General features: G+C 40.4%; 1 protein-coding gene and 1 long non-coding RNA gene across 2 annotated transcripts in view; one reads left to right on the top strand and one right to left on the bottom strand.

Annotated features, from left to right (window-relative positions):
• LOC144377865 (uncharacterized) overlaps window positions 1-16,545 on the bottom strand; it is a 57,600-nt gene that overhangs the window by 22,228 nt on the left and 18,827 nt on the right. The window lies entirely within an intron of this gene.
• On the top strand, window positions 12,215-13,171 carry LOC144377560 (olfactory receptor 10G2-like). The gene has a single exon (XM_078049000.1). It carries the CDS (start codon window positions 12,215-12,217, stop codon window positions 13,169-13,171), a length of 957 nt encoding a protein of 318 aa, XP_077905126.1.

The following is a 16,545-nucleotide window of genomic DNA, read 5'->3' on the forward strand; positions in this document are numbered from 1 at the left end:
CCAGAATAGGCAAATCAGTAGAGACAAAACATAAATTAATGGTTGCCAGAAATTGGGAGGGAGAGGTCAGACAGTTAGCAACTGCTAATGTGTATGGGATTTTTTTTTTTTTTTAGTTGTTGATGGACCTTTATTTTATTTATTTATATGCAGTACTGATATTCGAACCCAGTGCTGTGCACACGTGAGGCAAGCTCTCTATCACTGAGCTGCAACCGAGTATGGGATTTCTTTTAGGAGTGATAAAAATGTTCAGCAATTAGATAGTGATCAATATATAACTTCATAAATATATTAAGAACATTTAAATTGTACTGTTTAAAAGGTAAATTATATGGAATTTGAATTAATCTCAATAAAGCTGATGTTTTAAGCAGTACATGTCATGCATGCCTGTAATCCCAGTGACTTGCAAGACTGAGGCAGGAGAATCACAAGTTCAAGGTCACCTTAGCAATTACGCAAGAACCTCAGCAATTTAGCAAGACCCTGTCTCAAAATTTTAAAAAATAAAAAGGACTTGGAATGTTGGTCAATGGTATAGCACCTCTGGGTTCAATCTGCATTACCAAAATAATAACAATAATAACAATAACAACTAAAACTAAAGCTGATTTATAAGATGCATTTAAGTGAATATTGATAGATATTGAAGAATCTTACTCGAAATTAATTTACTAAACTTCAAAAAAAAAGAAAAAAAATCTTACAACACTGTTAGAGATTTGCATTGAGCTGAGTTCTGCTTTGGGAACTTTGGGAACCTGCTAAGACTTTGAATCTTTACTGTTCTTTTTTTGTAACACTGAATCAGGCTCATCTTCCTTCATGGAAAACCTGTGGATCTAGAATGTTAATACTGCTGCTGGATCCATGTTGATTTCAGGTCCTCCTTGTCTTTTATTATTGTTGTTTGGCTTTTTGTTTGTTTGTTTTTTAGTTGTAGTTGGACACAATACCTTTATTTTATTTTTATGTGGTGCTGAGGATCAAACCCAGTACCCAACACATGTTAGGTGAGCGCTCTACCGCTGAGCCACAACCCCAACCCTCTCCTTGTCTTTTATAAGGGCATATTTGCCGCAGTCTGGCTGGGCACAATTCAGGAGCCACTTGTCAAAAGAAACTAAACTTTATTTTTAGAACTACAAACGCCAAACAAAACAGCTCCTCAGGGAAAAAACCCTCAGAGCCCAACTGCCACCACCAGCTTCCACAAGCCTCTCACCCCCACACCAGCCTCTCAACCTCCCCCAATCCTCCTGCTCTTGAGGCCGATTGGCTGGGTTGCGTGGGCAGAGCCAAAGAAGTCCCCCAATGAGCAGCTCCGTGGAGGAGCCAATCAGCTAGATGTTGCTGGGGCCGCTGTGAGCCAATCATCAGCTGGCAGTCTGAAGGGCAGGGAAACAGCCCAATGAACATCACCGCAGAGGAGCCAATCAGCTAGATGTTGCTGGGACCACTGTGAGCCAATCATCAGCTGGCAGTCTGAAGGGCAGGGAAACAGCCCAATGAACATCACCGCAGAGGAGCCAATCAGCTAGATGTTGCTGGGGCCGCTGTGAGCCAATCATCAGCCGGCAGCTGGAAGTTTGCTGGTAGCTGGAAGTTTGCTGGGGCCCCTTTGGCTGTGGCTCTCAACACATATTAAACACTTTATGCATGTTGGATTCAATCTTTCATACCACAGACTTTTGTGAAACAGCAAATAGATAGCTAATGTGTAGACAGATACTGCCTGTCTTCTCATCTTACTCAATTTATCTAAACAGTACTGGGTGTTTGCCATGTTTTATAAAAATTAGTAGAAAATGGGAAACTTTTAGTACCTATTATGAGAACATCAAAATAAACTTGATGGAACTTGGATAAAGACGGAAATAAACATGCTGAAGGCAAAAAAAAAAATCAAAGGCAATTTATATCCCTTGTGAACCCTCTGAAATTGTTATTTTCTACTTACTGTACAGAATAGACACTAGTACCAGGTTATAAGAAATATAATACTGCCATCTGGTGGCATCAAATATCATTGATGTTTTGTTCACGCCTGCAATGATTAGTTTTCCTCTCCCTATCAAAAAAGTAGACATTTACTTAAAATCCAAACAAAAGTTGTAAATCCTCTAGTCCTTTTCAGTTGTTTCATTTTACAACTGACATTATATAAAACTAAACTAGGCAGCAAAATTCTTTATGAGATTTGTTCCTATGTATGAAATTAGATTCTTTCTAAATGTTGTTCAAAGCATGATTAACCGTTGTTTAATAAGTAAAATGCTGCTACTCTTCATCTAGTTCTATGCTGAATAGAGTGGTCCAGATAAGAGGAAGTTTGGTTACTAATATACCCCTGCAATTTAGAGGATCCATTCTGGTGGCTCTGACTACATACATAAAGCATCTCTCTCCTCTCTGGCACTGACCAGGATTTCCCACTAGGCACTTCTGACTTGCTACATTTTTTTTTTCTGATACCAAGGACTAAACCCAGGAACACTTTAACACTGAGCTACATCCCCACCCCTTTTTATTATATATTTTAAGACAGGATCTCATGAAGTTTATTGGGGCCTCACTAAGTTGCTGAGGCTGATCTTGAACGTCAAATCCTCCGGCCTCATCCTCCTGAGTTACTGAGATTACAGGCATGTGCCATTGCACCTGGCTGGCTTGCTACCTTTTCAGGCAAAGAGGTCCCTCCTCTGTGCCCTGCAATAAATCAACAGATGCTGGAAGCACACCCAAGGGAAGGGGCTCATAGAAACAGCGATAAGAGATATGAAGGGATGTGGGCAGAGTACCAGTGTTGCCTGCCATGGCATGTCTCTCTTCTAATCCTGTCTTTACACAGATGCCCAATTGTAAGATCAACTTACAATTTCAACCTGACTGTCAATTTTTCTACTTAAAATCTTCAAAGTAAAGACAGATTATTTCATTGTATAAGACCCCAACTATACCTCACTTTAATGCCACTCACAGCCTATGCTAAAGATACTCTGTATTGCTTGTCTTTCCACATTCATGACAGGTGCTTCAGGTCTCCTTGATTTTGCTCACATTTCTTTTTTCTCTCCCCAAAAGTGTCCCTCCAAGTCTACTGACCTTCAAGGAGGAGCATGAATGTGAAATTTTCCTAGCATCTGCCTTTAGCTCTGCTAAAACCATCAGTAAACATAGCTACTCTTCTTTGTGGTCTCATCTTAACCTTAACCTGTAGTTAAGATGCAGCTCACCAATTTTTGCTTCCAAAAATAAACATCTGTGTGTGTGTGTGTGTGTGTGTATGTGTGTGTGTGTGTAGTCATTGATGACCTTAAGAACAGAGGTTTTATGAAAGTAGAGAAGGAGGGGCTGGGGATGTGGCTCAAGTGGTAATGCACTTGCCTGGCATGCGAGAGGCTCTGGGTTCAATCCTCAGCACCACATAAAATAAAGATGTTGTGTCTGCTGAAAACTGAAAAATAAATATAAAAAAAAGAAAGTAGAGAAGGAGGAGGAATCCTACAATAATAATTGAAGCGGAAAAGTCAAGATAATTAATATTAAGGAATCTCTGAAGGATTCTGTTTTAAAAGGGATGGTAGAAATAGAAAGGATGTGGGTCAAATTCATAAGACATATGTAATATTTTTTATGTAATGGGACTTCGTTCTCCCAAAAGAAATGTCAATGAGACATAAATCTTGAATGAGAACGAAGGGAAAGACTATCACCATGGTTTGAGTTTGGACTTAGAGCAGAAATAAAGGAAGCTTCCTAGAACAATGTGGGGCAGAGATTGGGGACCCTTCATTGAATATGCTTATTTGAATTGACCCAAAATCAAAGTCCCTCAGGAGCTGTGATAACAGTAGCCCAGGCTGTGGTGGCTGTGGAAAAAGCCTGGCCGTGGTGGCAAGAGAAGAAAGACTTCTGTCCTACACCAGACAAAAAGCCTAAGTGAGGAGAACTTGCTCATGGCCCTGAGGCAGACAGAGATGGAAAAACACCTTCTGGAACACCACCTACACTGTGAAGCCAAAGATCACATGACTCACCTGCTGAAAACCGTTTTCCAGATTTACTTTTCTAGAGAATATACTGACCTCTAGGAATGGATCAGTCCCTAGTCCCTGGACTTTCCACACAGTGAGAGTCAAGATGGAACAAGAACATTTTCACTGTAGCTTCATGGAGACTCCTGAAATTTGACTCTAATATTAAAAGCTTCCTCCTTATTTTATCCCACAAGGTAAGTTGAGACACACCAGTTCCTTGTATTCCTCCCAGCAATTGTACAATATGCAATCGTACATCCATCTGTCCTTTATACATCAAGTAATATTTTTTACATACTTTGATTTGTGTGTCTTTGAACAGGCCCTCATCCCTGGCCACCTACAGCATCAATATGCTAAGGAGGGTAGAGAGTTGTGTCAAGACAGATCAGGATGGCAATGTTAAAGTAGAAATAAATGAGAAAATTGCTTTTTAGTTTTTGGTGGCCAAAATAGATTTTCATGTCTGCAGCAAGACAATCAACTTGAAAGTTAGGATTTGTCATGAGACCAAAAATCCCAAATTACTTTCTCTCTCATTGTAACACATCAAGCTGGTCTTGGTAGATTTGATGGGCAGAACTTGTATGGTGAAGTCTTCAAGCAAATTGAATTAAATGAAAGCAAGAAATTTTTACCACTGAAAATTTGGGAAGAATGTAGAGAAAAGAAGGGAAAAAGAGGTAGATAAGGCTAACCTTATCTATGCCAGGTCTCGTGTTTTCCCCAACTTGAAACCAAACCTCAGAACAAGTGAGAACCTTAAGGAGTATTAAGCAACCAAAGTCACCCAAAATCATAGCATGTTTGTGTGGAAATGGCACAGAGGGGCTCCCAAACCTTACTCTGATTTTCCATTCATAGTACAAGGGACAAAAATATAGAAAACTGGTTTCCAAGTACCAGGAAATAAGGGAATCAAAAGTGCCTGTATGTTTTTCTAGGGAAGACAAAGGAGCATGGGGAATTATAGACAGTGCTAGGACTAAAGTCCCCTGCTGGGTGGGTTCCTGTGCTCTCCATCAGAAGAACCAAATAAGGGGCTGAGATTGTAGCTCAGTGGTTGAGTGCTCCCCTAGCATGGGCGGGACCCGGGTTCGATCCTCAGCACCACATAAAAAATAAAGGCATTGTGTTGTGTCCATGTACACCTAAAAAATAAATTTAAAAAAAAAAGAAGAAGAAGAAGAAGAACCAGATAAATGTACAAGAAGGCTCTTGACTGGGGGCTTCTTCTGGAGCAAGAAGGAAGACACAGCAGCACTATCAGGCTGGTAAAGGACAGAGATATATAGCTTTTATTGCATCCATGGGGTAGGCAGGGCCCAGTCTCTTATTGTCACCACATGCAGAAGTGGAAATTAGTTGTGCTCTTCTTCATCATGTGCCTTCATGTGTCCCATGTCTCACTACCATCTTAAGTCTTCACCTGCAGGGGAGGGGAGGGTTTACTATGCTAAAAGGTAATTACAGGTTACTTTAGTGACTACTCTACCCATGTGTTTGCCTCTCGCCATCTAGAATGTGCTCTCTTTTTTTTAAGTAGCAATTTGTGCTCCTTTTTTTTTTTAGACCTTTATTTTATTTATTTATATGCAATGCTGAGAATCGAACCCAGGGCCTCACACGTGCTAGGCAAGCGCTCTACCACTGTGCCACAACTCTAGCCCCATGGGGTGTGCTCTTTTTCATCTGGGAAATCCCTAATATTATTTTCAGAACAGAGCAGGCTATTGTCCTGTCTCAGTGGGTTTGATTTTAATGACCTTGTCTTGTCTTGCTCTGACTCCTTGGCATTTCTGCAGGCCACACAGTCTCAGAAGGCTGAGCTAACTTCCCAACCTCCTATCTCCAGGACATTATCTCACTTCCTTAGCCTTGAAGACTGTTCCACTTTTTAACTCCTAATTTCCTAATAGTCTGATAACCATATAAGATTGAGACTTAGCCTGTCTGTCTCATTCTCCCCTGATTTGATTCCCTTAGTATTAAGGAAGTCCTACTTTTCACGGGGAGAGAAGGTGATTCTGACTGTCTCAAAAGCAAAATCACCACAGAATGAATGTATTGACTTCCAGAACAAAGCCAAGAACAGGAGCTGTGAGTTCTGGACAGTGGCATGCTGGTAAATGATTAGAATTGGTTCCAAAAAAATAATATTAATAACCAGGCATGGTGGTGCATAGCTATAATCCTGGCTACTCAGGAAGTTGAGGAAAGAAGATCAAAACTGTGAGACCAGCCTGGGCAACTTAGTGAAACCCCATCTGAAAATAAAAAATAAAGAAGAGCTAGGCATGGTGGCACATACCTGTACTCCCAGCAACTTGGGCTGGTGGGGGGGGGGGGTGCTAAAGCAAGAGGATCCCAAGTTTGAGGCCAGATTCTACTACGTATCCAGACCCTCAGCAACTTTCAAGACCCTGTCTCAAAATAAAAATTTTGGAAAAAGAATTGGGAATAAATATAACTCAGTGGAAGAACATCATGGATTCAATTTCCAGTGCCACAAAAGGAAAGCAACTTAAAAAAAAAAAAAAGGCAACACAAGTGAAAATAGACAAAGACAATTACAATAAATGTTTCTGGATATCAAAAGAAAACAATCAACATAATGAAGAGATAATTTACAGACAAGAAAAATATACAAAAACTCAATGCAACAGAAAAAAAATCCAATTAAAAAATGGACAAGTGACCTAATTAGTTAATTCATTAAGTGAAATAAATCAGGCACAGAAAGACAAATATTGCATGTTCTCACTCATGGGAAAGCTAAGAAAGTTGATTTCATAACAGTAAGAGTAGAATAGTGATTACTACAGGATAAGGATAAGTACAGATAGGAAAGGGAAGAGAGAATAGAGAGAAGTTTGATAATGGTATGAAAACAAATTTAGCTAAGAGGTTAAATCTTAGTGTTCTACAGCAGAGTGGGGTGACTATAGTTCACACTAATTTAATATATTATATACTAATTTATTATGTCAAAGAAGTAGGAGAAAGGAGTTCAAAGGCTCCCATTAAACTGATTAATGTTTAAGAAGGAAATGCTAATTACCTTGATTTGATCACTACACCTTATATATACATATCAAATTATCACACTGTAGTCAATGGATATGTACAATTATTATACATTAATTTTAGAATTAAATTAAAATTTTAAAAAGCATTGATTTGTAGTGTCTTCCAGTTTCCTTGGTGTAAATTCTACCATGACAGCCAATTTCAACACAGCACCTCTGCACATGGAGTTGGTAAGAGAAGTGTGGTAGCACACTATTATGTGGTAATTACATCATAAAAATTCGATAGATGTGAAGAAATGCATAGATATTAGCAAAATATAGTCAAATAATTAGTAATGTATTTAATATTACATTTGTTTAAGTCTAATTTAATTGAAAGTGTATATTTAATTGCAAATGTATATTTTAATTGCAACTTTAATAAAGAGCTTACAGAACTTCTGAAAATTTAACAATCAGCTATTGTAAGCCAGTATAAGCCAACTCCAGCACACAATTGATTTCAACTATGAATAGGAGAAAATCATACCAAGAATCTAGATGGCACCATCCTCACCTATATGGCCCAAGGAGCCAACCCAACCTGCCATATCCCAAGAAAGAAGAGCAAGTATCCAAAAAATTTGCAGCCATCCTTGTTCCCCAATGCTATAAGAACAATGGAGTCATCCAAGAGATAACTAACTTTATTCAACGGAGCTAAATTTGAGAGATTTTTTTTTCTCAGTAACAAGAGAAGTGAAAAGATGTAAGGAAAACTGGCTTAATTATTGAAAATTAAGTACAATTTCAATGCACTTCTGCGTATAATGTGGATAAATGTGTTACTCCCACAACACTTCAAAGAAAGGAATCACAGAAGTTGAAGATTATCCAAACTGATAATACTGTTCCTCACAGCTCACTTTCTAAATGTGTAGACATGATTCCTGCTCGCTGTCAAAACAAAGCATAATGAGGTCCTGGGGAACATAGTTCTCCTGGGAGAAATGCTTCTGAGTAGAACTCTCAAGAGGTGAAGAGTGCTTTCCAAATCTCTCAACAGTGTTTTTTTAAATCTGGATCAAAGGAGATCTAGCTAATAATGAAGCTGATTCAAGCCCATAAGCAGAGTAATCACACTCTATAAAGAATATCCAAGAGCTGCAGGTCTCATAGATTCTTAAATCAGTCCATGGTTGGCTCCCCTGGAAGGTTCTGATTCTATTCCAAAACAGAGATCTGGTTTGCATGCTCTGAAGGGCGCTGTCCTCGCCTGCTGGACCATCTGAGAGCAGACCCCACCTCCAAGATTTTGCTGCTGTGTCCTTGTGAGTCCAAGAAGAAAATCATTCTTAAAGCTGGGTCAGTTCTCAATAGAAACAAATGATTAATTTCTAGACTTTAAAAGTTATAGCAGCCAGGTGCGGTGGCACATGCTTGTAATCCCAGCAGCTCGGGAAGCTGAGACAGGGGGATCACGAGTTCAAAGCCAGCCTCAGCAAAAGTGAGGTACTAAGGCCTGGGGCTGTAGCTCATTGGTAGAGCACCTGCTTCATATGTGTGAGGCACTGGGTTCAATCGTCAGCACCAAATAAAAATAAATAAAGATATTATGTCCATCTACAACTAAAAAATATTTTTTAAAAAAAGTCAGATACTAAGCAACTCAGTAAGACCCTTCTCTAAATAAAATACAAAATAGGGCTGGGAATGTGGCTCAGTGGTCGAGTGCCCCTGAGTTCAATCCCCGGTACCCAAAAAAACAATATTTAGTCTGTCTTTTTTCCCTAGCTGCTTCTTCAGTTCATTGTCTACTCCCAGAGTTAATTGATTAGGCATATTAATATTTTTTGTACTGACAACAGAACCCAGGGGTTGCATCCCCAGCCCTTTTTATTTTATACTTTGAGACAGAGCCTCACTAAATTGCTGAGGGCCTGGCTACACTGCTGAGGCTAACCTCAAAAGTGCAATCCTCCTGCATCAGCTCCCCCCCCCCAGTCACTGGAATAACAGGTGTGCACCACCACATCTGGCTATGCTTTGATTTTTTGCAAGGTGAGAAAAGGCACCACCTCTAAGGGTTTAGGAAGTCAGCCTTCTAGTGAAAGGAGCACAACAAACTTCTACCTTGTAGATTCCAGCCCGACCCCGTATGAGGGTCCTAGTCCTACACCTCACTCATTCCTTCCCTGGGAGCCTCTCCCTTGAATCCCTAGTCCAGAGCCCCTGCATCCTGCTGTTTTGATTATCGATTCTATGAGTGATGTCACTAGATTCTTATTTTCTTTCATAAAATACTTTTAATATTAAATTACAACTATTTTATAAGATGAACTTAACCATACTAAATACTATTTAAAACAAAAAAAATAGAATATATATTCAATTAGCCAAGATGTAGATATTTTAAAATATTTTTTGACTGATGAATCCAAATTTTCTTCACTCCCCAAATTTACATGCCTAAGATTCCACAGCTCCAAAAGATTTAGTAAGCCTATAATAAAATGTTACATTTTAAAACATTTTCTAAAATTGCTCTATCTTAGTGACTCAGTCCTGCAAACACTCTCCCAGCTCGACATGGCTTTCCACTTCCAGGAAATCTTCTCTACCCACCTCCCCAGTCTGCCGCCTACTATGACTCCACCCCAAATCGAAACCACCACCTCTGCTGTCGCTCCTCTGAAAAGGAGCCTGTTCTGGGGCCACCAACCATAACCACATGGGTGTCCCTACCTTGCCAGCCAGGATGCCCAGGGCCAGACAGGAAAGGAGCAAGTAGAAGGAGCCGTCTCCCTGCAGACCACTGGGGAAAATGCACCTGGACTCATGCACCACAGCCAGGGGAGAACCCAGATTGGTGAAAAAAGACATTTTTATTATAGATAAGGATTCATCATGTACATTGTTTTCATTATATATGAATACCCAAATAATTGTCGTCTCATTAGTATAATCCTGGTATAATTTGATTTGTGAAAACTAGATTTTCATTACAAAAATTGAAAAACACATAATTTGCCCAAGATAGAAGTACATTTATGGTATATATTTCCTATTACTGATAGAAAACAAATTTGGCTAATAATTGGCACCATATACATGCTCTCAAACTGTGCCATCTCTTTTACTTCTAGCCAAAGACAGTACCACCATCCATCGTCCTAAAAGAAATCAATGTATTCCTCCTTCTAAATATAAGATAATAAAAATTTAATATAGTCTTCTGTTTGTGGAAAAAAGTCTATAATCAACATTTCTATGGACCCTATAAAGTAGGATACATTCTTATTATTAATAATTACTGGATATTATAATTTGCAGTTAATTATTTTTAAATAATAATAAAAGTAAAACATGTTTGAGACTGGTGCTGAGATCTCTACGTAATTAGACTCTTACTAGTTTTTTGGGGGAAGTTTTTTGTTTTTTGTTTTTTGTTTTGAGACAGGGTCTCGCTAACTTGCTTAGGGCCTCACTAAGTTGCTGAAGCTGATTTTGACTATCCATCCTCCTGTCTCAACCTCCAGAGCCGCTGGGATGACAGGCTGAGCCACCGTGCCCAGCACTAGTTTACTTTTTGTTGTTTCTGAAAGGATGCAAAGCAGCAGATATGTAAGCTGAACAAATCTCATGATTTAATAAACAACTTAAGGATTATAGTCAATTATGTTGCTTTATATTTAACAATATAATTGCTTAGCAATTTGCTTAGATAAATATGTTAACTTTCTGTACTATGGCAACCATTTACTATCTATATATCTCTCAGAAGATCATGTTGCATACCTTAAATAAACACAATAATTTTTGTGGTACTGGGTATTTTTCTCAGGGGTACATCCCCAGCATTTTGATTTCTTATACTGAGACAGCATCTTACTATGTTGCCCAGGCTGCCTGGAACTTGTGATGTTCCTCCTTCAGCCTCCCAAATAGCTGGGATTACAGGCATGTATCACTACACCAAGCTAGCAAGCAGTTCTTATTATTATACTGCAATTGTCTTTTACAAAATAAGTTCTTATTTCTTGGAGGATAGTCTTCTAGAGCAGGAGAACTCTTCCCAAAAGAGAAGACAGCCAGAGTGAATCTTGAGGCACAAAGGTAAGTAAAAATGAATCTGGGGCTGACAGTGTAGTTCTGTCGTAGGACGTTTGCCCTAGCATTGCAGAACGTTGGGTTCCATCCCAAACAAAAGATGAATCCTGTTACTCATAGTTCCAGAAGGAAGAAGGACATTGTCCCCTGAGGACACAGATAAAAAGAAGACTATAGGAACATGCAAATTCAGCAGGGAATGGTGGCGCCCGTCTGTAATCCCAGCAGCTCAGGAGGGTGAGGCAAAAGGTTTGTCCCTTCAAAGCCAGCCTCAGCAAAGGCTAGGCGCTAAGCAACTCAGTGAGACCCTGTTTCTATATAAAAATACAAAATAGGGCTGCAAATGTGGCTCAGTGGTCGAGTACCCCTGAGTTCAGTCTCTGGTATCAAAAAAAAAAAAAAGAAAAAGAAAAAAGAAAGCACAGAAAAGAAAGAAACGTGCAAATTCAGTTGGTAAGGATAATCAAAAGTTCAGGGCCATCCTAAGTAAATTAGAAAGACTGTGTCTCAAAAATAAATAATAAAAAGGAATGGGGGTTTAGCTCAGGGGTATAGCACCCTGGGTTCAATCCAGGGTGTTAAAATACCAAAAGCAAACACCAGATCACAAATGTTCATACAGAGTCCTCATGGGAAGAGACAGTTTGAAGATATTAAGTCAGAAACCAACAACAGTGATAGCAAATGTGGAGTAATTGTTCCATGCTACTCCATATCACAAAAATTCCTTTCTATGTGGCCCTCTTTAAGACACAGAGCCATCATATGCACTTCTATGCACACACATCCCTGGGCTTGGCCTTCCAACACTTTTGTACAATGTGTCCCTTTAAAGGAACATTTCAGGACACCTGGAAACCAACCAGTTTCAGAGGGTTGTCTTGCCAAGCAAACTCAGATGATTGATAGCAAATGCTTTCTAACTAAATGTAGAAGTCCTCCAGTTACCTTCTAGGCTCTGGTCATTAAACAAAAACATTCTCTAACCTCCTCACTGTATTGTTTCCCATGTCTAACTTCACCATTCATCTTAGCAGACTGAAGAAAAACATGAGAAGAAACAAAAACACATCACTAGACACCACAGTGACAAATTTCATTCTCTTGGGCTTGCCTCATCTCCCAAATCTAAGAACCCTCCTCTTCCTGGTCTTCTTCATCATTTACATCCTGACCCAGCTGGGGAACCTGCTCATTCTGCTTACGGTGTGGGCTGACCCGAAGCTCCATGCACGTCCCATGTACATTCTTCTGGGAGTGCTCTCATTCCTGGACATGTGGCTCTCTTCCGTCATAGTTCCCCGAATTATTTTAAGCTTCACTCCTGCTAGTAAATCTATCCCATTTGGTGGCTGTGTGGCTCAGCTTTATTTCTTTCACTTCCTGGGCAGCACTCAGTGCTTCCTCTACACCTTGATGGCCTATGACAGATACCTGGCAATATGCCAGCCCCTGCGCTACCCACTGCTCATGAATGGCAGGTTATGTACCATCCTCGTGTCTGGAGCTTGGGTGGCTGGCTCCATCCATGGCTCTATACAGGTCACCTTGACCTTCCGCCTGCCCTACTGTGGGCCCAACCAGGTGGATTATTTTTTCTGTGACATCCCAGCAGTGTTGAGACTGGCCTGTGCTGACACCACTGTCAATGAACTTGTGACCTTTGTGGACATTGGGGTAGTGGCCGCCAGTTGCTTCATGCTGATCCTGCTCTCCTATGCCAACATAGTCCATGCCATCCTCAAGATTCGCACTGCTGATGGGAGGCGTCGGGCCTTCTCCACCTGTGGCTCCCACCTAACTGTGGTCACAGTCTACTATGTCCCCTGTATTTTCATCTACCTTCGGGCTGGCTCCAAGAGCCCCCTGGATGGAGCAGTGGCTGTGTTTTACACCGTGGTCACTCCATTACTGAACCCCCTCATCTACACCCTGAGGAACCAGGAAGTGAAGTCTGCTCTGAAGAGGATAACAGCAGGTCGAGGGGCTGTGAATGAAAATAAGTAGCTACAGACTCAGGAACCACCATGTCACCATCACATCCCTGCTTTCAGCTGCTGCTTCATGTGACAGATGCTTAAAAACAGATATTGAAGTAAGCTGAATTTAATGTAATTCTCCTAGAAAGAAAAGCTCTTGGTGCTACATTCAGTCCCAACAAATTGCCCATAGTTGTTCTGACCCATGCCTCAGAAGAATGCATATTCTGGCTTTGAAGAATGAATGCTTTACCTAGAAGGAGGGGGAATCATTCCAGGCAAATTTGGGGGAAAAAAGGTCAGGTACAGTGGTGCACATCTGTAACCCCAGCTACTTGGGAGGCTGAGGCAGGAGGATCACAAGTTTGAAAACAGTCTGTGTGATTTAGTAAGACCCTGTCTCAAAATAAAAGGGTTGGGAATGTAGTTCAGTGGTGGCACACTTGCCTACCATGCATGAGTTCCTGGGTTCAATTTCCAGCACTATGAGTAAAAATAGGTGTGGGGAGAGGCCAACATAATAGAGCCCCATTTCCTGTCATCTATTTGCGCCCCTCCTAATTTCCCAAACTGCACATAAATAAACCCAGACCACTTAACTTAGAATTTATATATATATATATATATATCCTCTGCACACTTCATCTCCCAAAACATCTCTATCTCCCTCTTCTCCCTCAACCTCATTAATTTAACTGTCATTCCTTAAACACTCTCTATACTTTCCTGCCTCAGAGACTTTGATTAAGATGGTTCCTTATCTGAAATGCCTTTCTTCTGTCTCCCTATTGGTAAGCTGGAGTTTTATGCTTCTTTCAAGGCCCAGGAAAAATCCTCACTCTACAAGAAGCTTTCTCTGATTCTCCTAGTCGTGACTATATCCTCCTCCTGTATTCCTGTAATACTTTGAACTTTATAATGCTGCTTCTCCTTGGTTAGATAGAGGTCCTGGAGAACAAAAAGCAGGTTGCATTGTGGGAGTCCAACCTTGCACGTGACTGAGTCACACTCCCCAACTGGGTGCTGAGGCGCTCAGTCACAGAAATGTGGCAGAGCTTTCCTTACCCTTCTTGGGTTTGAGGGATGGTGTCTCGTGCATGGGTGTGTCTTGCTACAGCCCCATGGGTAGAGCTACACTCACCTGTTCCTTTGTAATATAACCCCTTGCCCTGTTTAGGATAAAGTCTTCCATGGAAGTGCCTTGTGTGTGTCCCCTTCTCTTACTGTGTCCTTGGGTGTGGCCTACCCAGATGTCAGGCAACCTGCTGACAGTGGACATCATGAAGATAGATTCAGCCCCCTGAAACCTGACTCCATGCCTCATTTGAATAGCTTCTCCTCAATAAAAGGGGTCAGCGCGTGCTCACTCTCTCTTTCTGCGGACCCTTAAGGTCAAAGGAGCCGTCACAATAAAAAAGATATTTGTGTCTCTTGTGTGGTTATTTTGCTCAGCCTAGTCAGCCCAGTTTACCTGGAGTGACCCCTGAACCTTTTAGTCACTAGAATAGAAACCCAGCAGGTGTCTGTTTTGCAACACCATTTTCCCTAATATCTACCAGGAGCTACTTGTCATGGAGATGGCTAGCTATACACTGAAATCCATGCTCTCCTTTTTCCCTGATTAGATAGAAATCTGGAGCTATAACGTGGCTGCCCCTCTCTGGGCCCACAATAATTTAATAAAGTTGGAATGGCAATTTTTTTTAAACAGTCAATAGTGACATAAATAAAATCACGTTAAGTGACAGGTGCGATGATGCATGCCTATAATCCCAGCAGCTCAGGAGGCTGAGACAGGAGGATCCTGAGTTCAAGGCCAGCCTCAGCAAAAGCAAGGCACTAAGCAACTCAGTGAGACCTTGTCTCTAAATAAAATACAACATAGGGCTGGGGATGTGGCTCGGTGGTTGAGTGCCCCTGAGTTCAATCCCCAATACCAAAAATAAATAAATAAAATCATGTTAAATAAAAACCTGAGTTAATAGGCATAAGGTTTGTATAAAACCTAAGTTTGGATACCTTGTCAGGAGTGGTGATTTGGCTCAGGATCTCTGACTGTCTCACAGTAGGAGTTTGATCTTGTGTTGGGAACTTCCTGTGCAAAGGTCCAGGTCAAGATTGCCCAGTTGCTATGGTGGCACCATGCTTAAAGAGGTTCTGTACAAGGTTATCAGTCCTGACCATGAGTTCAGCTGCCAGAAGTAGAGAATTATGAGCACAAAAAGATAACTATAATTTATTGCTAGTACTTCGTCCTTCAGCCTGCCTGCTTTAAAGAACTTTTCTCACAGAATACCCTTTTGATGATGAAACCTATATAATAAATGTGTTGAGCTAGCTCTGGATCATTGTTCCCTCATCAAAGGTGATGTCCCAAATGGCCCCAGCTTTCTCTATGTTAGTTTGTTTGCCTTTTCTAATCCCCCATCACCCCTCACTGGTTTCTGAATTAATGGCCTTGCAGGTCACATCAAAACCTCATTCCTATTGTCAAATGGATGAGATGCTGTTAAAACCATGAGATCCTGGGTTTATACTGAAGTTTAAGACATAAGACCTAACTTCTCTCTCAGAGATATACATACCATTACTAATGTCATAAATACTAACATAAAACTCACATGAAATACAGCATGATTTTTGTGGAACAGCAGCTAACCAGAATTCAGTCAGTTTCAACACACAGAAGAGTGTTGAAATTAGAATAAGTTGTGAACAACTTAAAATGGGACTAGAGAATATCATGCTAAGCAAAATAAGCCAGTCCCACAAAACCAAAGGCCAAATGTTTTCTCTGATATGAGGATATAGTTACTTTGGATTAGGCAGAGGGGAGTGAAGGGAGGAGAAGGGTAAGAGGGTAGTGAGGATAGTAGAATGAATCAGACATTATACCCTATATGCATATATGACTATATCACTGGTGTGATTCTACATCATGTATAACCAGAAGAATGAGAAATTATACTCCATTTATGTATGATGTGTCAAAGTGCATTCTACTGTCATGTATAACTACTTAGAACAAAATTTAAAAAAAAAAAACCCTAAGAAAAGACTCCCATCTTGTCAGCAGGATCTTAACCAACATTGTTAAGGAAATGATTAAAACATTAGATGAGAATGATTGATTCACCCTCTAATCATTTCAGACATCTTGCCATTATGTTGCTGAAGGACACTTAGGTAAAAGCTTTTCTGGAGGGACCCAGTGTTTCTGCTAATTTGAAATAGAATATTCTCTGATCTAGACCTAGTATGTCCATTAGAGAGATATCATGATCTAATGGAGTAGAGAGAGCAAAGATTTTAATAAAAGACACTGGATTTGAGTCCTGATTCTGCCACTTACTATTTATATGACCCTGTGCTAAATTCTAATTAAACTCTCTGAGCTTAATT

This window comes from Ictidomys tridecemlineatus, chromosome 5, assembly GCF_052094955.1.
Source record: "Ictidomys tridecemlineatus isolate mIctTri1 chromosome 5, mIctTri1.hap1, whole genome shotgun sequence".
Lineage (NCBI taxonomy): Eukaryota > Metazoa > Chordata > Mammalia > Rodentia > Sciuridae > Ictidomys > Ictidomys tridecemlineatus.